General features: G+C 41.9%; 1 protein-coding gene across 1 annotated transcript in view; it reads left to right on the top strand.

The window, feature by feature from the left end:
- Nucleotides 1-15,559, top strand: part of AMN1 (antagonist of mitotic exit network 1 homolog) — a 58,941-nt gene extending 43,382 nt beyond the window's left edge. The window contains exons 3-7 of the mRNA XM_018570436.1: nucleotides 3,828-3,975; nucleotides 6,082-6,299; nucleotides 9,527-9,583; nucleotides 11,103-11,214; nucleotides 15,471-15,559. Coding sequence (XP_018425938.1) covers nucleotides 3,828-3,975; nucleotides 6,082-6,299; nucleotides 9,527-9,583; nucleotides 11,103-11,214; nucleotides 15,471-15,544 — 609 coding nt within the window. The 3' untranslated portion in view covers nucleotides 15,545-15,559. The remainder of the gene's footprint in view (nucleotides 1-3,827; nucleotides 3,976-6,081; nucleotides 6,300-9,526; nucleotides 9,584-11,102; nucleotides 11,215-15,470) is intronic.
- Nucleotides 15,560-23,533: the final 7,974 nt, after the last annotated feature.

Here is a 23,533-nt window from a genome sequence, read left to right as displayed (position 1 = left end):
ATTTATTCACATGTAGTGTTTTTATATTTATTTTTAAAGTATATGGGCACTACAACTCACAGTACCATGCCCACGCTTGGACCAGGCTATAACTTTAATATTCATAAACAACTAGTGAAATCCCCTGTAATGAGTCACTAGTCACAAGATGAAATGTAAATCATAATGTATTTATTAAGAAATATTAAAAGACACCAACAACACACAATGATTCAAATCAATTACAAAGATTTAATAACAATTCCCTTCTCCAAATCTAAGTATAATGGGTAATCAGTGATATGAATGAATGATATACCCTAGGACAATTAAGTAAGGCAATAAAAGTATTCCCCCGCTTCTTTAGATCCAGATTTAATTAATACAATAAATATACCCTTATCAGTTCATATGTATAAAGACCATCAGTCACAGTTGTATGTAATGAAGTAGAATAATGAAGCAGAATCGTCAGTGAAGCTGGTTTAATTATAACAGCTGGAAACAAGCAACAGGCAAGTTTAAGGAATAGAAAGGTTATTTTATAAGAAATTGAAAAATAGTACCGTATAGGCCACAAGATGATTAGTTGCCAAAGCTAACATCAATGTAACTAACCTTAACCACTTGCTGACCGCGTTGTTACACCCCCTTCCTGTCCAGGCCATTTTTCAGTATTCAGCACTGCGGTACTTTGACTGACATTTATTCCGTCATGGAACGCTGTACTGAAATTAATTTTACATCATTTTTTGGGGACACAGAGCTTTCTTTTGGTGGTGTTTAATCACCACTGGGGTTTTTATTTTTTACTATATTAAGAAAACGTACCGAAAGTTTTGGGGAAAAAAATGTTTTCGCTACGTATTGTTATGAAACATTTATTATTACCCAATTTATTGCTAAAATATAAAAGATGGGATCATGTCAGGTAAATAGACACCAAACATGTAGTAAGTAAAACCAGGAACAAAAGGTATTCCTGCTGAGTGGCTTTACGGTGGTTATTAACAAACTCTTGAGTAAACCACATCCTCTTGGTTTGGATTTTACGACATCCAATGAGCCATTTGTGAAAACACCAGACTAGGGAATGTTTTGGCTGAACCATTTGGCTAATGGCTTGAATAACAATCTCTGGCTTTCAATGTTCTGGCTAAGTGCTGAGAAATGCTGTTTAGATTACTGCTAAAAGTCTTAAAGTAGTGTTAAGGTCTGGGCGTTTTTTACCTTAATGCCTTCTCTGCATTAGGGTAAAAACGGCCCAGCACCTTTTTTCTCCCCCAGTCCCCTCCACACTTACCTGTCAGCTGTGCTCGTCCCCGCCGCCGGTCCGAAGTGATCCTCCGTTCCCCAAACCTCCGGGTTGTGGGGAGGATACTGATGGGCTCAGCGTGCAGATGGCTTCGGCTCAGCACAAGCACTTCCTTTGCCTCACCATATTTTCGTGTATCCATCTTGATGTTCTCCTGAGATTATATCGTTTTATGCTCGTTTACACTGGCTGGTTTGTAAGTTCCTTTACAGCTGTCTTTTTTTATCCATAATAAATCAATTTTACACTATAGAGGCGCTCCTTTTGCTTTGTTTTTACTAGACTTCTGGTTTCCCTTAAATGTGAGGAGCTGCCCCTGTGTTTTTGGAGACTTTTTCAGGAGCAGCTACTGTTTTTGGTGCAGGTGATATATATATATCTATATATATCTATATATATCTATATATATACAGGTGAAACTCGAATAATTAGAATATCGTGCAAAGTTCATTTATTTCACTAATGCAACTTAAAAGGTGAAACTAATATATGAGATAGACTCATTACATGCAAAGCAAGATAATTCAAGCCGTGATTTTTCATAATTGTGATGATTATGGCTTACAGCTCATGAAAACCCCAAGAACCCCAAATCCACAACCTCAAAAAAGTAGATTATTACATGCAATCAATAAAACAAGGATTGTACATAGAACAATATCGGACCTCTGTAAAGTACAAGCATGCATATGTACTCAGTACTTGGTTTGGGCCCCTTTTGCAGCAACTACTGCAATTACTTTTGCATGATATTCTAATTATTCGAGTTTCACCTGTAGATATATATAGATATATATATATCTTAGTATACAGAACTGTATTGAAGCCATTGCCTAGCCAGCATGGAATTAGGTCAGCCAGATGTTGAGGTATTGCTGTCCCTGTGCAGGCCACCAAATGAGGAATAATGAAGAACCAGACCAGGCAGAATCTGAAATGAAGTTTAATGATAACAGCTAGGAACAAGCAACAGGAAAGATTTAAAAAAAAGTGACTGGCAGGCCTTAATCTGATAGATTGAACATAACCACGCTATAGGCTACAACATGATTGGTTCCCAAGACTTACGTCAATGTCAAGAGACTCTTTGTGGCAGAGTGTCTAAGTCTTTGTGTCTCTTCACACTCTTCTCAACAGTTCTTCTCAGTTTGGGGATGTTGTGCACTGATTCTAATTCTAGGCCAAACTTATTTACTTACAATATAACTAACATTAATGTTATTATTTTTCATACAGTTAGACACGCTTATTGATTTCCAAATTCCTACATGTCTATTAAAATGTATTTATCTACTCTCCTAATCAATAAAAATCTCCACTGGCAGACAGTATCATTCACAATTTACAGCCAAGTTTAAATCAAAGTCAACCAGACTCCTCTTATCTTGATAAGACTTCCCCATCCCAAGATCAGTGACCTGTTGACAACTGTCTGGCACCATGGACTTTATATCATCCAAACCTGCAAGAATACGCTGAATGTCATTCTATTTACTCACCACAGCCATAAATTGTAAAGGTGCCCATACACTGCTCGATTCTCGTACGAGAATCGGGCGAAAATCCCGCGATCGTACGAGAATCGAGCAGTGTGAACTAAGACGTGCCACCGTTTCTACTGTACGGTCGCACGTCTTTTGTCGAGCCAACATGTTCGAAAACCCGCTGAGAATCGTACGATTCTCGCGGGTTTCTAGCCTGCTCGCCCGATAGCTGCGGAGCGGGCCGGTGTGCGCACGCGCACACTACCCGTTCTGCATTGCCATCATCGGAAGCCCGCCCCTCAGCGGGGCGGGCTTTCGATGATCGCAAGTACGATCTGCCCGTCCAAGGCGGGCAGATCGTATGGGCTTTCAAGAAGCATACGACCATCGCAAGACAAAAGTCTTGCGATGGTCGTAAGGTGTATGGGCACCTTAAAAGGACTTGAATTTATTTCTGTGAAAGCAAGAGTTCAACTAAAGTTCAACTGTTGAATGTATAGATCTATATTGTGCGATGCTCTGCAGCATCTAAAACTAAATTACTTAACTGCTTCATAATATTACTAATAATAATGCAGATGCTAATTAATATAAATAATATGAAATATATGGGTCAGTATCAAAATTACACTACATCACATATTTAATTCTGTATAACATTTAAACTTATACCAGGCTCCAACCTAAAGCCTGTGAAAAACTACAAATAGAGTAAAATGTATAGTAAGTTCACATGAAAGCAGAGTTTGTTAGTTTGTGCATGCGCATGGGTATTGTTATATTACTAGTACCTACAGTACAGAATAACTAATTTGTTAGTGTTACTGTCCCTCTAATAGGGCAGGCCATAGAATGCTGTGTTAAAACACTGAGTATCCAATCCAGGTTTACCTCTACCACAGTCTGGACCATGGCAAATCTTCTGATTGGTTATTGGGAGGTTGTAAATCTTGCTCGCTATTGGAAGGTGTTGCGATACAGTACAAAGAGCTATCTCCTAGTGACTTTAGTAAACATGCATCTCCCTCATATTGTGGCTCTTTCCCCAGGTGTTGCATCCATCAGTCAAGAAACTGGACCTCCGTGACTGTGATGTTTCAGACAATGCCCTGCGAGTGATATCGCTATGCAAGCAGCTCAAGAAAATCAATTTAAATTCTTGCAAAGGGGAGGAAAGAACTTCAGTCACTTCAGAAGGTAAGCAGAAATTACAAAAAAAGTCTTCTGCAAATTGTATCTTTGATTGTGATGTAATAATCATTTAATGTACTTATAAAGACTTAAAGTGACACTAAACTCAGGAGATCAATCTTAAAAATGCATTCAAATACCAAATAACAATAAAAACTTATTTGTGTATCACTCAGCTGTAGATCCTCAAATCATCTCTGAATTGGTGCTGACACTGTCCTTCCTTCTGGAGGGTGGCTAGTTTTGTTCCCCATGGTCCCTGTGTGCGTTGTAAAGTAGTCACCGCTCCAAACTCACTCCCGGGATGGACTACAATCTCAATACAAATTAGTAAACTAAACATGAGATTGTAGTCCATCACGGGAGTGAGCTCGGAGCGGTGGCTACTTTACAGCACACACAGGGGCCATGGGGATCAAAGTAGCCACCCTCCAGAAGGAAGGACAGTGTCAGCACCAATTCAGAGATGATTTGAGGATCTACAGCCGAGTGCTGCACAAATAAGATACATTTTTGTTGATAGTTAAGGTACTTGAGCGCAGCTTTAAGATTTCACTTTACTCTACCTATAATGAATCGAGTAACACTTCCCTCTCCTGCTGACTGTGCCGCCAAACACAGCTTTATTGAAGATGAATTGTCTACTAAAGTTTATTTATTAAACCGCCACTTCCCAGGAGTGTTGATCTCCCATGTCCCCCACTGCACTTGGTGGTTGCTCCCACTGACCCCTTCATCAGTACAGATCACAAGAAGGAGGAGGAGGATTTGAGCATTTGTTCAGAAAATTACACCTAAGCCACACCAACATTGTTTCAGATGTCATCAATCTGATCTACAGAATTCACCAACAGCTGTGTAAGGACCATTTCACACAGGCACCTGTCAGTTCCAATCACCAGGGAATCCGTGCACGGAAGTATGGAATGAATGTCACAGCTGTGACATCAGTGTCCATCCTGAAGTTACCAGACCCATGTTAGGTTTATGGAGAGGCAGATGTAAACGGACATGTGTCCCTTTACATCAGATTACCCCCGATCCGTCGCAGTCAAGTTTGCCAGAACAGAACCCTGTTCTATTTTGATTTCCTGGCCTGGACGGAGTTGGGAGTAATTGGATGTAAACGGACCTGCGTCCTTTTAGATCCGGCTGCCCATAGTCTATCATTGGGCTTCTGAGAAACTGACAGGTGTACCTGATCCGACCACCCATGTGAAAGTGGCCATATTTGAGGGTCTCTCTACTGGGATATAAATTGTTTAGGTTGACTCTCATATACATAAGTTATTTCTGATTAATTCTGCTGATTTGGCAGATTAAACTTAAAGTAAGATCTAAATGTGTGTGGCTTTTAAACCTACTCCATAATAAAGCATTGGACTTTCTATGAGTGCCCTGCTGGTTATTTCTGTATCTACAAGTTGGCTAATACTAAAGTCTGCAGGGCCAGATTTTTGCAAAGCCAAGATAGGCTGTGGCCTAGGGTAGCAGGACTGTCATAGGTGGCAACCAGCCATCCATATCAGGTTGCCAATTGCCAGCAACACATCCCTGTGTATAAAGGTTTCCAGTCTTCTGCCCTAAATGCCAGTGGACTGTATCTGTTGTCCCTGCATAGTCAGTGCATTTTTGTTGGTGGACTATCATTCTATGTTCTTATTTGTACCCATGCTTGCAGGCCATGGGTACAGTTTCCTCTACTTGTCTAGTCATCAGTTGTAGGTGTACTCATGCAGGTTGGGTGAACTGTCCCTTCTAACCTTTCCATTTTCACCCTCATTGTGCCATGTACAGCTTTAATACCTAATCTTGTAAGTATAATACTAAGGTAGGTTAAGCAACTTCAGTAGGACGGGGGCAGCAAAAGACAGTTGACCTAGGGGGGTAGGGTCTATAAATTATTTCCTGAATATCTGTATCTCCTGAACTGCCAGTGAAAAGGCCTATTTGGTTAATTGAAAAATACTAAAAATAGAGATTTCCAGCTCAGAAGGGAGAAATTAAACTTTCCGTCAAGTGTCCAGTGGAAAACATAATGGAACTATCTTGCTCTCTGCACTGAATTTGCTATCCAAGGCCGTCGTCCACTTTTCTCCCTTTTTATTGCAGGCATTGAAGCAGTCGCACAGTCTTGTCCTTACCTCCATGAGATCACACTGAAAAAATGCCGCAATATAACCGACGATGGCATCTTGTCCCTCTCCCTGCATTGCCCACTGCTACAGATTGTCAACCTGAGTGGCTGCACCCTAATCTCCGACGTCTCCCTGCAGGCTCTGGGACAGAATTGCCCTCTTCTACATAGCGTGGATTTCTCTGTAACAGCGGTATGTATCGCCTTGTGATCAGAAATACGCTCTTAAAGTGTATCTGTAGCTAATTGTTTTAGCTTTTGTTACAGTCTATGTCCCAATGTCTCACTTGCACAATTTCCTCTTTCTTCATGTAACGAGAGGACGCCGGAGCTAGACGAGTAGCTTCCCATGCGGTCGTTGTAATTAAATGGCCGGCCGGGAGCTTTACATTCAAGAGATCGGGTGTCTCTAGAGAGATCCGCCGTGCCTGATTCGGCCGGGACCGGCGCGGCTGCTCTGTGACAGGAGATCAAAGGGAGATCGGTACACGATCTCCCTCTGAGCTCCTCTCCAGTGCCCGAATGCAGGAAGTGATGTATATTACATAATTTCCGCATTCTGCTGTCACTCTCCAGCTTCAGAAGCTAGCGAGAAGCTGGTGAAGCAGATCTCTGCATCATCAGCTTCTCTGGGGGTCCCTAGGTGACATTAGGGGTCTTGGAGACCCCTGATGTCTCCATGGAGAGGACCTGTCATATAAATTGGCTATCACATAGGGGGATTCATAGCCCCCCCCCATGTGATAGCAGTAAAGTTGAGTGACAAAAAATAAAAAAAAGTGATACAAAAATAAAAAAAAGCATAATTTTTTTTTTTTAAACTACATTTTTTTTAAAATCCCCTGCCCCCCACATACACACGTAAACATGCGTCGGGTGCGCCTACGTGCGAAAACAATGATTGCGCCTATTGTGCCGCACATGTTACATATCACTGCGAACGTCGGAGTGAGAGCAATAATTTTAGGGCCATTAATTACTGATAACACAAGCAAGATATATAGTTACCAAACTCTGATGAGGCACCAACATAATAAATAAAATTCCTTATACCTAATACAATTCTACGTCACATGAATATGTCCCATCATTGCCTAATGAGATAACATGAACACATTAGTAATAATTCTTCTCAGTACTTAGCTTTTTCACTGATGTTGCTTCTTTATTTGGAGATGACTCCAATGGTGCACAGTATGAGTGTAAGGCTGGCCATACACTTATAGATTTCTTTCGCTTAGCCTGTAGGCATAGATGGACGGAGCATGGATGGAAAAATCTTCTATTGTATTCTGGCAGCTCGCTGTACAGGAGACAAAAGTTGATTGAAGAATTGACTCCTGTTGGGTCGGGTGGGGCAGGCAGGGCCACCCAGAGCTCAAATTTCGAAATTCCAGCAGTTTATGGGCAGCTGAACATCCTTATCTAGAGGCATTGCTCCCCACCTAGTATTCAGAACATAAACAATTTGAAGTTTCACAATCCTTTTTCTCACCCCATAAGGAGGCCCTGTACTGCTACAGATAGGAATGAGCAGTGTAATAACTGGGCATTTTGTCTTTACCCACCAATTCTCCATAATGTGTAGCAGCCGCTATCCATAACTTTGCTTTCTGTGCCAAAAAAATCTTTCTATTTATAAAGCGTATAGGTGATTGTATGTGAACTCCATTTAACTCTAAAGCAACCATTTTGTCTTGTCTTTAGAAGTATAATTTTTTTTAAGAATGCTTACAATGCTCCTGAAGCAGTTTTACCAAGATTACGGCTGCTTACCTACAAGTGATCTGGCAGCTATACAGCCGTCTGATTGCTTGTATGGTGCGGCAGAGTATGCTCCACCTATGGGGAATTTGGGGTATTGTAGTTTTTTGCAGTTTCTCAGGTGTATGCAATTTTAACACTTAACATGTTTGGTATCAATTTACCCGACCTGACCCCATATTTTATATTTTACCAACAAATTGGGTATTATATTCTGTTTCTGAAAACTAAATGTCATTTTAGTGTATTTTATCATAAAAATATTGGTTTGATAAACATTTGCACAAATACCATGCGACACAAAAAATTACAACTGTTTTTTTTTTATTGTACAGGACCTTTGCTGTCAGACAATATATCATTGTTTGCGGGTTTTAAGCTGCTTTTCTAGCTAAAAAAAAAAATCAGATTTTATCACGTGTGTGCAAATATTACGAAATTTCTCCGGTCAGCAAGTGGCCCTTTTAACCTTTTTAAGTTTTTCTTTTAACTCCAAAGATACCTATACATTTCCTTGCTGTGTGACAAGTAAAGCTGTGTATGGATCTCTATATATGTTGAGCTGCCTATGCAATAAACAGAACGATACAAGACTCTTTGAGTAACGTGTGTCTCAGCACTGTGCTATGGGTCAGAATTTATACAACAGATAAGCAAGTACTGATGAGTAATACTGTCATTTGTCTGAAGTGGACGGGCAGAAGAGTGATTCATGGGGGTAACCCACAACTGGAGTGCCTATAAACAGACAAGTAGTTTCTCTTGCCTACAAAACTAACATATCAGTTTAGATGGAGTTGTTTCAAGCAGGCCAAGTTTCCCATGAGCATGGTGGGCGTGCTCTTTTCAGTACATGGACTATTCACATTCAATCTCTTCATTAAAATAAAAAGTACCTGCACCCTTTCTAATCATATTTAATTACAATGACATGAGACCTTTAACATTTGAATCCCTAATATGAGTACATATCTGCAATGTTCTCTGATTATGTAGGCGGGACAATAAAGCTGTGATGGGGCCTTACCCCTGCAATGCAAAGGTTATGCTCCTTTTGTTTGAAGGGATTGGTAGTGCCATACTTGCCATATTCATCATTCCCCAGAAGCCGGCACCATTCTCTGCTCTCCAGGGCTCCCAAAATGTGCATTGTACATGACAACATCGGAGAGCAGAAGTGGCTTTTAGGATCTGGTTGTACATAGAGAAGGAAGTCTGCAGCAACGTGGAATAACTATGTCACCTTATTCCTTACGCCTAGACAGCCTACTGAGCATTTAACCCTTGCAGCGCCGAAGTATTGGCAGGTGAGATTTTATAGGTGCCCGCAGTCCAGCTTTATTGTCCCATCTACATAATCAGAGACCATTACAGATATGTAATCATATTAGGGATTCAAATTTTAAAGGTCTCATGTCATTGTAATTAAATATATGATTAGAAAGGGTGCAGGTACTTTTTATTTAAGGAAGAGATTGATTGTGAATAGTCCATGTACTAAAAAGAGCACGCCCACCATGCTCATGGGAAACTTGGCCTGCTAGAACCAGATTCCCAGAAAGTATAGCAGATCCCAGTGGTTCCTTTGCTAACTGTCTTTTATGAATGAGGGTTACTACCAGATCTCATTTAACATGTGTTCCTCACTATTTGTAGGTGACAGATGATGGGGTTTTGGCTCTTGCGGCAGGAAGATGTTCACAAAATCTAAAGGTATGACTGCACAGTTATCTGTGGTATGTAACCACGCTTCTCTTTCTATTCATCTGAGGCAAGGTTTTTTACCTGGAGTGCTGGCCAGTAAAAGCACTTCTTGTTTCAGGCTGACAACAGCAAGCTACTGCCTTGCGAGCAGCAGCAGCGTTGTCACCCTGGCTACATTTTGTTTTATTTTTTAGGCTAAGAACCAACAGGAATTCTAGGCCTAGGGCCAGAGAAGGAGGCAGGTAGGAAGTGAAGGGAGAAAATAAAGGAAATTAAATGGGAATGGAGGGGTTGAGGTAAAAGAAAACAAAGGGAGAAGAGGAGAAGGAAAACAAAGAAGAAGTTAAAGGGGGAAAGAAAAATGGGGAGGATAAGAGAAGAAAATAATTGGGAAAAGCAAGTAGATCACCCAAGTTTTAATCATCAATATGTATTGGTCACAATGCCAGATGGACATTATGTGATATTACAATTGGTTACATGGGTTTGTATAATAAAAGATTTTAGCATATTTCATGAAATACATTCCAGTTACATCCCCCAATGGTTGGATACATAAATGTATATCATCCAATAGAAACTGATTAATTAGCATGGCAGTGAAATAGTTAACTGTCCAAAATCACAAAGTTTCCCCTAAAATTTGGATTATTCCAACCTCAAAAACCGGACCTGTCTGTTTTGAGGTGCCTAAATCTGCTCTGGTTTCAAATTCATGTTACTTTTAAAGGGCTTCATGTTTTTACAGGAAACCATAAGACTTACGATCCAGTCACACCATATCTAGTGCGTTCCGGCACGGTCTGATCCCAGAATGCACTGGATCACATAGATCAAGCTGGGGTGGCGTTCTGGGGCGGGAGGGGGTGTGGCGGTCCCATTCATGTTATTGGCACCTCAGGCATGCCCCCCCACCCGCAGTGCCAACACCCACACAAGGTACAGGAATTACCTTCTGTTCCGGTGCAGTGCGATCGAAAAAAAAAGGCTGCATGCACTATTTTTTCCAATCGCACTGCACTGGAACGGAGGACATTCCTGTACCTCGCGTTCCATTGTGGGTGATCGCACTGTGGGTGGGGGGCATGCCTGCGGTGCTATTGACATGAATGGCACTGAACGTGGCCCCAGAAAGCACTACTTTTGCAGATTGCACTGGACCAGAATGCAGGCACTAATGTGCCACGCATTTGGGTGCGGGTGATCCCACTGCGGGCGGAGGGCGTGGCTTCGGTGCCATTGACTTCAATGCACTGCCACACCCCCCTCCTTCCCCTGAACTCAGGGAGCCGGCTGGAGTGCAACAGTGCGTTCCAGGGCCTGACCGTTCTGAAACAAACTCTTTGTGGTGTGAACGGGCCCTTAGGATGCCAATAGGATGGCACTAGTGCCCCTAGATGGCGCTGATGAGTACAGGAGTTTCTCATACCCGTCAGCACGATCTAGGGGCTCTAGATGCTAACGATTATAAAACTTGAATAAATGATCCCCTAGGTGTAACCCTAACTCTTTCTCTTATTCTTCATAGGAAGTTCATATGGATCGCTGTGTTCATCTTACTGATGACTCGGTGGAAGCCATCTTGACGTGTTGTCCGAACATTTACATCCTGCTTTTCCATGGCTGTCCACAAATTACAGGTCGGTCTTTATCACAAACATAGTTGCCTGGTTGTTATGCTCTTTAGTTTCAATAGCTCGCAAGTCACTGACCCAGAACAGTATACAATTAAGGTGTTCTGACTACAGTAACTTCCTGGAACCAGAGGCAGCCAGGAAACCAGCATTTAGGAGAGCAAATCTCCAAAATGTGTGCTTCCAGTCCCATTAAAGTCAATATAAATCTGAACCTGTTTCCAAAAAGTGTGTATTACAAAGCAGTCATTGGTGCCTTGATCCGCTTCACCATCCGCCGTATTAATTTCCTAAATATCACCATGTGCCACTGCTCTGAAGATAGTGCTAGGTCTTATTTTCGGGGTAGGTCTTACTTTCGGGGAATATTTATTTCCATCCAGAGTTGCATACATTTTTCACCAGGATCTTGTAGTGACGATGGGAGAGTCGGACCTCTGTGTAAAGTCTTCTCCAGCACATCCCAAAGATTCTCAATGGGGTTAAGGTCTGGACATTGTGGTGGCCAATCCATGTGTGACAATGATGTCTCCCCGAACCACTCTTTCGCAATCTGAGGCCAAATCCTGGCATTGTCATCTTGGAATATGCCCGATGTGCCATCAGGGAAGAAAAAATCCTTTGATGGAAAAACCTGATCATTCAATATATTCAGGTAGGCAGCTGACCTCAATTTTTGGGGACATAACGTTGCTGAACCTAAACCTGACCGCAGAAACCCCTGATCATAACACTACCCGAGATCCAGGTGGTGACTTCTTTTGGCCAGGCAGTGTATGTAACTCAATTATCATGCTGATTCTGAGTCACTGCTCCAAGGATACACGTTGATTGCTGTCTTGTGCAAAATAATGCTTTTAATATATTTGCATCAACAAATAGACACTGGAGTGATACATCAAAAGCCGTATTGTTGCAAAGAGATCTCAAGTATTGGATACACTGCTGGATTGATGATACATCAGTTGCTACATATGTTACTGATCACTACCAGCCGTGCTGGGTAATCATGTATCATATATATATTTTTCTATACATTATATTATCAGCCATTGATGGGGTTGGAAGCATTTTAGATATTTTAGATGTCTGTGTATATATGTATTTATCTGTTTTTTCTTGTGAGATTAAAATCTGTGATATATATTTATTATGGTATGATATGTTTTTTGCTCTATGGTGGGATCTCCTTTTTGAGGGTACAATACTTTCTAAATATATGTAACAGGAGGCTTATGAGTGTAATTCTAAATGTACAGTTACATGTTAGCCTCTATCCCTCATTTGTATATATCAAAAAATAAAAAGCAAACCGTTGTTTATACAGTTCAATAGCTTAAACTACGTCTTACACATAAACAAGTGAATGAGTAAGCCGAGCCTCCTTACCTTCTCTAGAACAGATTGGAGTCTCAGTGAGATATATATCGTGCCTGGTACAAGTTAACTTCTGTTGAAGTAACCCACAGTGCTTTGGGAATCCTTTATAACTATTTATTTGTAAAACGATAGATAGAAAATATAAAACATCAGTTTATAGAAACATATAAACTTAGAAAGAAAAGCATTTCAAATTGACCCAAATGTGCTATACTTTCCCTGTAAAAACAAAATATATGGCCAATAATGGTGTATTTCTGTAAGGAGCATGAAAAAAAAAAAATGTGTGCAGTTGTGTGATATCATTTTAGACATGAAAGGTTATAAATATTTGTGTATTGTGACTTCAAGCTACAGCAATACATGAGAATCAAGAACAAGCAAAGTGGCTGAGGCGTGTCCTGTGTCTTTTGGAGAAAGTTCTGTCAGTTTTGTCCTTGAGAACAGTTACAAACAATGAAACAGATTGTTACGGTGTTATGAATTCTTTTTTAGGCTCCTTAGTCTGTGTGATTTTGGTCATTCCTTGTATGCGCTCCAGGAAAATGGCAAGCTCTATTTCCTCCACCCTGAATCTTTTGGCAGCAGATTGTGTTTATCCATTGTGTATCCCTAGTGTACTGCTGATTTGGTGGTTTTATATATTTTGTGCTCTTAGAAATGATCTCAGTTTTTCCTGTTGCAGATGATCCAGTTGTTTACATGCTATGCTCATCATCATCATCATCAGGGAACATCCCTATATACACATACAGAGCTATTTATTAGTAACACTTTACTGCGCAATACTGGGAAGAGCCTCCCTTTGCTCTTAAAACACCCTAAATTTTTCTTTGCATGCTTTCCACATTCCAAAAACCTTCCTTTGAGGTTCTGGTGCATGGTGACATGATTATATCAGACAATTTCTGCAGATTTGTCTGCTGTACATTCATGCTGCAGACCTCCCAATTATTTTGAAACTTCTTATGAAGTTCTGTCTTATCAGAGGGGGAGAGAGGGGTAGGATTCTCTCCCTTGACTCAGTGACTTGTGTGTGTACATTCTAGCTCGAGCTACTGATCTCTATAAATAACAGGCTTTCTACAATAAGGAGAAACTAAAAAACAGCAGAATCTCCACTGCTGGCTATTGAATGTCAGTAATTGACATAGGGGATGCTAGCTGGTTCTGCCTCGCTCTAACTGTTTTGGTCTGGCGCCAGTCTAATCAGGAACCTGCAGGTGTGACTTTCCAAGGGCCTTGGGAGCCGTGACCAGGCCAGCCTAAAGTATTCAGGCCTGTGTAGCACGCATGGGCCATGGGAAAGTGGCTGACTCATGTGGTGAAAGCCTGCAGACAGGAAGAGGGGGAGCTGCCGCCACTGGCATTCCATTTTACAATGTGATCCTTGCTAACCCCCAGTGGTGTAACGCTGATAACTCTTCACCCAGCTCAGTTGATTTTTAAGTCGAGCCAAGTGCTTATAGGGCAACCTACAGTTTGAATTTTGGCTGAATCAGAGAAAATTTGATCTGTCTTTGTTGGTGGTGCTTTATAGTAAGGGTAGTTAAAACACCTCCATTGGGGAGATTTCCCTTTCCTTTTTGTCCCAGATACTCCATAGTAAGTGCCGCTTAGACAGTTGTCAACAGTACATGTGTCTCTATCGGAAGATTCATCATTTGTTCCTGTTATGTTAAAGTGAGTCCAAACCCAAAACTTTTTTTTCTTTTAGTTTTGTGTAGAGTAGGGAAGGTTTAGAACCCCTGCTAGCTTTTAATTGCTGTCTGTGTCCCTGCTGGGAAGATTCACCCTCCCTCTAGTCCTGGTGGCCCTTGCCACTGGGACAGAAAGTGATGGCAAATTAAACATTTTGTCACCAGAACAAGAGGGGAGGGTAAATATCTCAACGGAGACAACTTTTCCAGTGACAGTTAGCTTAAGAGAAGAATTCCTTACTTTATATTTCCAGTCTGGTCCCTAGGAAAGGAAATGTAGGGAAATCTCTCTAAATGTACATAGACAGCAAAGAATAAAATGGCTGGGGGTTACTTTCTTACTTAGTCTATCCAAAACGTAAGAAAAAAAGCCTTGGCTATAGACACACTTTAACCATTAGATTACCCACTGGGGATTACTAGGGACTCGTGTAAGATCACACAAGAGCTAGGCAATTTTCCTTATGTCCTATGGCTTTGGTGTGTGCTGAGAGAAGTAGGATGTGTTGCATTTTTTCTGCAGTGTATCACAACAACAACAAAAAGCAAGCACAGCAATGCATTTTAACAATACTGCAGCATGCGGCAGAGCACGTGCACAGCGCACACCAGCTGGCGCACCTTATGTGCACCCCTCTAATTCTATGTAGCTGTTTTCAGCTGTTTGTATCATTATCAGTTCAATGATTCTTTCAGGTATCTGACATCGACCCTCTCCAAGTCTTAAGGCTTGTTCACACCAAATGCGGTATGTTCCAGAGCGGTAGCTGCTGGAATGCACCGTAATCCCTCACAAAACTTCCCCCTGCGCTCTTGGGCGGGAGGGGTTATTTTTTTGCGTTTGCAGTGGAACGGAACACAAGCAAAGTTTTGCCATGCGTCCGATCGCACTGTGGGCTGGGGGAGGGGGGAGGCGGCGGGAAGCGGTGCTATTGAATTCAATGCACCACCACGCTCCTTCCTGCCCCAGAACGCAGGGGTAAGTTTTGTGAGGGATTGTGGTGCATTCCAGCAGCTACCACTCCAGAACGCACCACATTTGGTGTGAATACGCCCTTGCTTAGCAAAAGGGATGCTTGAATTAGTCTCAGAGCAAATACCCATCTGAACGTGGGAGATATTATCAGAGCCCACCCACCTCATCCTCTGCCATCCTAAACTGTTTTGTGTTTTTTCTTGCAGATCGTTCTAGGGAGGCCTTGGAACAGCTTGTGGGACCAGACAAAATAAAACAAGTCACATGGACAGTTTATTAGCAGCATCACCGGAAGCGATGACAGACCATACGACCCTCTTACACAAAGTCGCAGTCTCTATAGAATTACCATGTGTAGTCAATAACATGGTTTTTGCAACTGACTTTTAACGCACAAGCACTTCAGTTTTTGTCCTCCCTACCAACACTTTCATTCGCTTTAATGTGAAAAATCTATTTTAATACATATGTTTTCATTAATGTGTTTAAATAAAGAGGAATTGTTACTGTATATAATACGTGAAGGTCCAATTTTGTTTGCTTAAAAGCCCTTGTTTTGGTATTGGGATCCAGGTGGGGTACTTTGATTCTCCAGTCTGGGTATGTGTAAATGTAGCATAGCTTAAATAAAGTGCTGTTTGCACAAAACATGCTCCATTCAAAAAAGAAACGTTCTCTGTGCTGAATTTCTCTCTGGCATGCAAGGGGGTGGGGAGGATAATGACCCCTGTCTGTACTGTGCTGGCTCCAGATCTCCTTGTCAGGTGTAAACTAGATTTGAACACTGTCTGTCCTAACAAAGGGGGATCTAGAAGAATTGTATGTTAATAAAAGGAAGGATCATTCTGTCCCTGGTCTTCGTATTAGGACAGTCAGAGCTTCCCATTACTGAAATTCAGAGATCCTTAAATTGTAAGAAAACATTTAAAAACATTATTTTTAGATATGCTGTGTGGATAGAAAAACATAAACATATAGAGGGTCTTCCTCAATCTTGACTGCAAAAGTGGAAATACAAAAAGCTGGCCGCTGGAAATTCAGCACGTTCATCAGACTAAAGCTGACCATACCTGTGGCAATTTTCATTGAGTTTCAAAAACATCCATCCACCAAGAATCTCCAATACGATTGCCAGTAATCACTAAAAACGTAGCCATCTACTACACAGAAGTAAGATCGACCACCAGAAGTTGGATGATCATAAAGTCATGGAGAGTTTCAATATAGTTTATTGATTGTATCTCAAATGCGAAAAAAAAACCTACAGCAGTTGTTTTTTTTTCTTTTTAAAGTGATTGGGTTCACTTGGGGCGTCTACTTGCAGTTGACTGAAACTACTATTTTATGCCTTCAATTGCTTTACGTATTCAACAAAAGAATGTTAAAGTGTGATTGCTCCATCAAATCACAACGTATATAGCTTAAGCTTAACAGTATAGCCCGTGGCAAGTCCTGTCTTGATGCAGTGGGCTCTCTGCTCCAGATTGGATTAGGTCAATGAGAAATAATAAGATATGAGCTAATATTCTGTTATATATTCAAAGTAAAGGAAACTATTAGGGATGCACCGATACCAGTATTTCGGTATCGAGTACGAGTACCGATATTTATTTATTTTTTTTACTCGCCGATACCGAATACCGATACAGGAGATCCTATTCAGGAAGCCAAGCGGTGTGTAAAGACTAGCCACCCGGCTTCCCGATTAGCAGGGAAGCCGTCCCCATGTTTCTCGTCACTAGGTGACGAGAACGCATGGAGCCGGCTTTCTGGCCAATCAGGAAGCCGGGTGCCATGTAATGACGCCACGCCCGGCTTCCTGATTGGCCGGTAGGCCAGCTCCACGCCCCTTCGTCATGAGGTGACGAGAGAGCATGAAGCCGGCTTCCTGGCAAATCAGAAAGCCGGGCGCTGCGTCATTACACGGCGCCTGACTTCCTGATTGGCCAGCTTCCCGACCAATCAGGAACCCTGGCAGCGAGTCAAGTGACAAGGAGCATGGAGCCGGTTTCCTGGCCAATCAGGGAGCCAGGCAGCGTGTAATGACTCGCTGCCCGGCTTCCTGATGCCAGAAGTATCGGGTTGTACGAGTACTCGCCCAAATACTCGGCATCGACACCGATACCAGTATCAGTATCAGTGCATCCCTAGTAACTATAATGGATTTGGAGTCATTTGATTTTTTTTTTTCAGTTTAAACTGATGCTTGACTAGCAACTTCAGCGTGAAATTATAGCTAATTTACCTACAAACGTCAGGTGGTCATAATAGTCTGGCCACTCAGTGTATAATATATATAACAGAAAATCACAAACTGAGAGGCTGTCATTGGTGCAGACTAACTCCGGGGGACTTCACCAATCAGTGTGTGAGTCTGGGCTTCTGCTGCGTTGCTGTACATTTAGCGCAGTTGCTTCAGATCATCTCCTGCCCCATATAACCTTGTGGAAAGCTACTGTGCTTTACAGCCAACGCATGTAAAATCAGCAGCCACGAGCATGGGTGCAAGGTAAGTATACATCAGGGAAGTGGGGGCTAGTATAGCACTGTGGAGGGCAGGGGCAAAAATAATAAGTGCATTGTGAAAGTGCACTTACCAAATAGGACAGTGGTAGCCAAACTGAGGCCCTCCAGATGTGGGCCGACTACAAATCCCATCATAGATCTGCCTTTGGATGTCATTCCTGTGGCTGTCGGTCTTGCAATGCCTCATGAGACTTGTAGTTCTACAACAGCTGGAAAACCGAAATATGAGTACTCCTGTTTTAGGAGGAAGTGGTTTAGAATTAGGGACCCCACTTTACAGAGGTGACTCCATGCGGCAGTATGGCTTTGGAAACTATCTGGTAGTGCAATCGTATGTGATATCACATAGCACAGACTTCATTGAATTCTGATTCTGGCTTTAGGGCAAGTTCACACAATTTTCCAGACCAGATCTGGTTCGGAAAATAGTGTGAACCTGCCGCAGTTCCAGTGCATTTCAGACCAGACAATGAGACGTGCAGTATTTTTCTGGTCTGGTCTGGAACGGACTGCGCTAGTGTGAACAGAGGCCAGAAATAGCATAGGTATACATTAGGATGCATTTTGGGTCTGGAAACAATCTGGAGATGATGTGGTGTGAATGGGCCCTTAATGAGTTTAGTTGGTACATTCAGGGCTTGTTCACACCATGTCCGGATCATGTCCAGTCCAGAACAGTTTGTTCCCGGACCTAAAAAGCACCCCAATGTATCTCTATCGTATTGGGCTCTGTTCACCGCAGCGCAATCCATTCCGGTCCAGACAAAAAAAAAAATACTGCTGGTCTCATTTTCTCTGGGCTGGAAAGCACTGGAACGCATGGAAATGCATCCAAAATGCATGCAAATGCACTGGACTGTACCTGAAAGCCCATTTTAAGCTAAAAGAAACCCACGGTAAAAAAAACAGCAAAAATGCACTGCACTGCACTGCGTTTGCAGATCTGGTCCGGACATGGTGTGAACAAGCCCTTATACTGTTTGACAAAACAAATAGAACAATGTGATATCAAGGTACAAGGTGACATGGGAAACATTGATCAAAGTACAAGCTGACAAGCAGACACATAAGAAAGAATTTCTAGGTGAGAGATCTTAGTGAAAGTAACAGTGTCATTTGCATTCCATATTACATAGGTCAATACAATTTATACATAATACATTTATAATCTTTGTCACTTCCCCTCTACTGTCCCTTATTAAAGATCTACACAATATAGTTGATAGCCAGATACTTCTTCCAATACGTAGACTATACATAGATCTGAAGAATTATGTGGAAAAAGTCCAGTGTGTAATTTTAAGGATTACAAATCATTCGGAATCAGGTGTAGTGGATATAAACATAATATGTAGCTTAAGGTGCCCACACACCTTGCGATAATCGTACGGTAATTGCGGGAAATCCCGCGATCGTACGATTATCGTAAGGTGTGTGGAAGCCGTGTAACCTCTACTACTGTAAGGTCGCACGACTTTTAACTTACGAACATGTTCGAAAACCCGCCGAGCATCGTACGATGTTCGGCGGGTGTGTAGCATGTTCGTACGATAAAAGACGGACGGGCTGGTGTGCGCAAGCGCACACTGCCCGTTCGGCATTGTGGTCATGGGAAGCCCGCCCCTCAGGGGTGTGTGGCTTGCGATCATCGCAAGTACGATCTGCCTGTCCAACATAGGCAGATCGTACGTTTTTTTAATTACCTTACAACCATTGCAAGACAAAAGTCTTGCGATGGTTGTAAGGTGTGTGCCCAGCATTAGAGGTAGAACACTTTATGATTCCACAGATATATCTACCTAATCAGGCATAAATGAAAGGTATGAGTGGTGAGTGGTAGGAACATAAGTATGTAAACTCCTACTTCCTGTAACTAAGTGCCTATGGCATGATGGAAATTGCCTATTCTTCCTAAACCTTTGAATGGATTCCAACCATCCTTGGCAATGTTCCCTGCCTTATGTTGTATTAGGTAATTTCTGTAAGTGTGCCTCTATTAAATATTCCTTATCAGATATCTATGTACAGCATTTATTACCTACAAATTTACAAAATTCTCCTTCTGATGCCAATAGACAATCTTTTTGTGTAGCATGAGTTCAGATAGTAAAAAGATTGCATCTGTGGTTTAATTTACAATCTCATCTATGATATTGGACAAATTATTTATTTATTCTTCATCATAGGCCCCCCCACCCTGCGTACTGAGGGAAGAAGGTCCACACTCTATCAGCTGTTTCAAATAACTCTCTTTTGTCCTCCTTTCCCCTCTATATTATTTGAGGGTGATATACACCATCTATGTCTTCCTTCGTGACATAAGCAGCAGGTGCAAATGTTACCAAGGTGCAGGTACCGGAAGCATTCATATGCATTTATACACCGTATATGCAGCAGTTCTACACAGGGTGTAAATGTCACGGGGTGGTCCCAGACAAGGAAATCTTGGGACATCTATTCTTTGTATCACTGAGGAAGAAGGATGTATAGGTTTGACTTCTTTATTATTCAAAGAGTTCTCTATGGCTACAATTATACGTCACAACTCTGATTTTCATAGTTTCTGCTTCTGGTATACTTGTGTATAATCTTTCTGTAACTTTAGGATCTAGGCCTTCTAAAAATGTATGTGTTGTCAACGCTGTATCCTCATCCTCCACTACAATCATTCCTGCATCTTCTGCTGCCTCCCTTGTCCTTTTCCAAAATGCACTTGCGGGTTTCCCTTTACTTTATACTCCTGTCATAAATTCTGCTTAATGACTGGCCCCGTACACTGTAGGTAGGTTATCCCTTAGGGCCATGATGAACTCCTTCCCATCTTCTAATTCTTGTTTACTTTCTTCTTTTATCTCACACTGCTCCGTAATGGATTTGACCATATTCTTGTCTCCCGCAGTGTTAGTGTATTTGCACAATCTTTTGATGAGGCATTATAGGCTCCTTGCGTTATACTCATCATTTTTTGAGAAACCCCCTAGCGTCCTTCTTGGCAACAGGCAGTCCTTCTAAAATAGATCTAGGTTTGGTTGGGGAGAAAGGGACATACCATTTAATGCTTTCTCCTGATTGCTTTTCCTCCCCATGCTGTTTTATAAATATGCTGTTCTCTTTCGGGCAAGGTCATACTTCTGAATTGATTTCCTAGAGAAGACACTACATCTTTTCCTGGCTCCCCATTATCTAGATCTTGCCACGATTGCCAATCCTCTTTTCCTACATATGTTTATTACTTCAGCAGTGTCAACCACGCAAAATTTCCATGCGGACTTTGTTCATAATCTATCCCGTTCCAACTTTCTTATTAGTTCTCTCTTTGTGACAGTAGGTGGAAATTTGATATTTCCCCTTCCAGTGAAATAGCTTGACGAGTCATTGGAGTTAGCTCAGGTTTCATTGGACTCTCAAATGTAACCTTTATCATTAGAGACACAGGGACGTTCCATAAAGAGGAGAATAGTCATCATCTGGAATTATACTTTCATCAGACCAGGCATAGAATAATATAGTTGCAGTGTTAGGGTTAAACATTTCAGTCAGTGCTTTAGCTGACATTTCTTTGCTTTCTCTCAACCAGATTTGGGCTTGCTGCCAACTTTCAGTGCTAACCAATTAAGGTCCATAATTCTGAATAAATTGTTCCCGCTGCTGAACATCAAAAGTCCATTCCATTCTAAAGGAATTTGCTTCCTTCTTTGCCCATTTGACCCATTAGGGGGGTTTGCAACAAGAGGGACTGTATCACGTTTCCATACATGCTGCAGCAGTCATCTGCTTCTTGCTGAGGCTATTCTCACAGGCACCCTGATCCTTGGGTGTACCCTAGGCTAACCCAGACATACACCCAAGCCTATTCCCCATCTCTTGGACTTGCCAATAACTTTCTCTCTTCTTTTAGCGGTGGTAGCACAATCTCTCTCTGGGGACAATTGATGTTTTCCTTTTCCTACCTAAACTTAAACTAGTATAGCAGTATTGGAGCATTCACTACTTAAAGCAGTCACACTACCACATGTGCTGGAGCTTTCTGACATTGTATACTTCAGATTATCATTCAAGCAATAACTTTCCTTTATTAGTTGCTTTGGAGTTGTTGCAGCTTAAACACTCCCCCATGCATTTGCATTCATACAGCAATACATACATTTACCACTTACCACCAGACAAGGCCCGGAGAGAGCTGGGCACACTCCCAGAGACCATCAGCAGAGAAAGGGTGGAAGACAGAAAGTAGGCACTAACAAAGACTTACCTGCTGGCAGTAGAGATCTGCAGCCATTTTGTCTGCACATGGATCCTGCGGTGCCCTCTCATCTCTCCTGGCTGGCTTGCCAAATAAACCAGGGACCTATTAGATTGTGCTTATTTCAGCTCTCAACTGAACTTTCAACCCTTCAAAGGGCTGGTGTCATAGCTGATCACATGTGTAGCACCATGGTAAATACAATCTAAATAGAAGCTAAGATGGTACCTTCCTTGGCTTTAAAAGGATAGGAGAGGGGTGCATGCGAGCAGTCACCTGGATGCATGTGTCCCGAGTGCTTCACATCAGCTGGGGGAAACTTTTAACTGCCGCCTATTACAGCTGATCTTTTGCCTTTCAACCATCTTCCGCCTGTTCCAGATGATCTGGAGCACCTGTTTTGGCCACTCTTGGTTCTGCAAAGCACAAAAATAAAGCCTAAACCCGGTCCCAAGACCATGTGTGAGGTGCTGGAATGGGCCGGCAAGATGGCGCTCGCAGCCTCCATCCCACCTGCCTCGCCTACCCAGGCGTATCTAACGGAACAACCGCCAGTGCTTGAAAGCTTTTCTGACGTCACCCCATATACTGCTCCTGACCTGCTAGCCCACATTGAAGTCTTCCTTCAGAATACTATGGAGAAAATGTCAATGTAAACTCTCGTACCAGCTAAGCTGAGAGTTCAGGGATATTGTCAGACGAACTTCAGCATTGGAGTCTCACCCTTATGGTCTCTGCAAAACTGAAGACGCACGGTACGGATCTAGCCTCTCTTCAGAATGGTAATGTGACCTTCTGCTCTCACCTGGAGGGATACAAAAAGGATAGGGGGGTGTAGTTCTGCTTTAACCTAAAATGTTTAGCGTTTAATCAGCTGGAGAGTGTACTGAGATACAAAACATGTTATAAGGCTGTCTCTGGCTGAAATATCAGATGGAGCTGTGGTGAGAAGGAGTTATTGCTCAATCACTTGTGTGTGTAAATTCATGAAAAGGTGCTAGGAGAGCCTGTGAAACATGTTAAAAGGTAGTCGAGGGCTTCACCTGCCGGGTGCTTGTACATTACATCAATATGTAATATTTAAAACAATATTTTTGATTCTTGGCCATAGTAAAAAAATATATACAAAACTAATATACATTCCATTTAATGGGAACACTGTTTCCAAGAGATTTTGGGAAACAGCTCAACATCTCTACTACAAAATTATCAAAACGGAGTCATGTTCAATAAAAAAAAAAAAACAACTTTTCAGGAGTTGGAGATCAGCTTTAGGATAACAAGCTGAGAAAGTTTGAAACAGTGAAAAAGCAGAGTAAACAAAATGAGATAAAGAGAAAGTGTGTCCTGAAAAATCTACATATAGAACTTCACACTAATACAACCACACAGAGAAAAAGTCCACTTCCAAAGCTGACCTGTCTTTTCTGCAGGTCAACACAAGTATCTGTAAATCCTGCATCAGATACTGTATGCCATGTTTTTTATTTTGCACATAGC

The sequence above is a fragment of the Nanorana parkeri genome, unplaced genomic scaffold, assembly GCF_000935625.1.
Source record: "Nanorana parkeri isolate BGI_ZX_2015 unplaced genomic scaffold, ASM93562v1 scaffold38, whole genome shotgun sequence".
Taxonomy (NCBI): domain Eukaryota; kingdom Metazoa; phylum Chordata; class Amphibia; order Anura; family Dicroglossidae; genus Nanorana; species Nanorana parkeri.
This window is presented reverse-complemented; position numbering and strand designations above follow the sequence as displayed.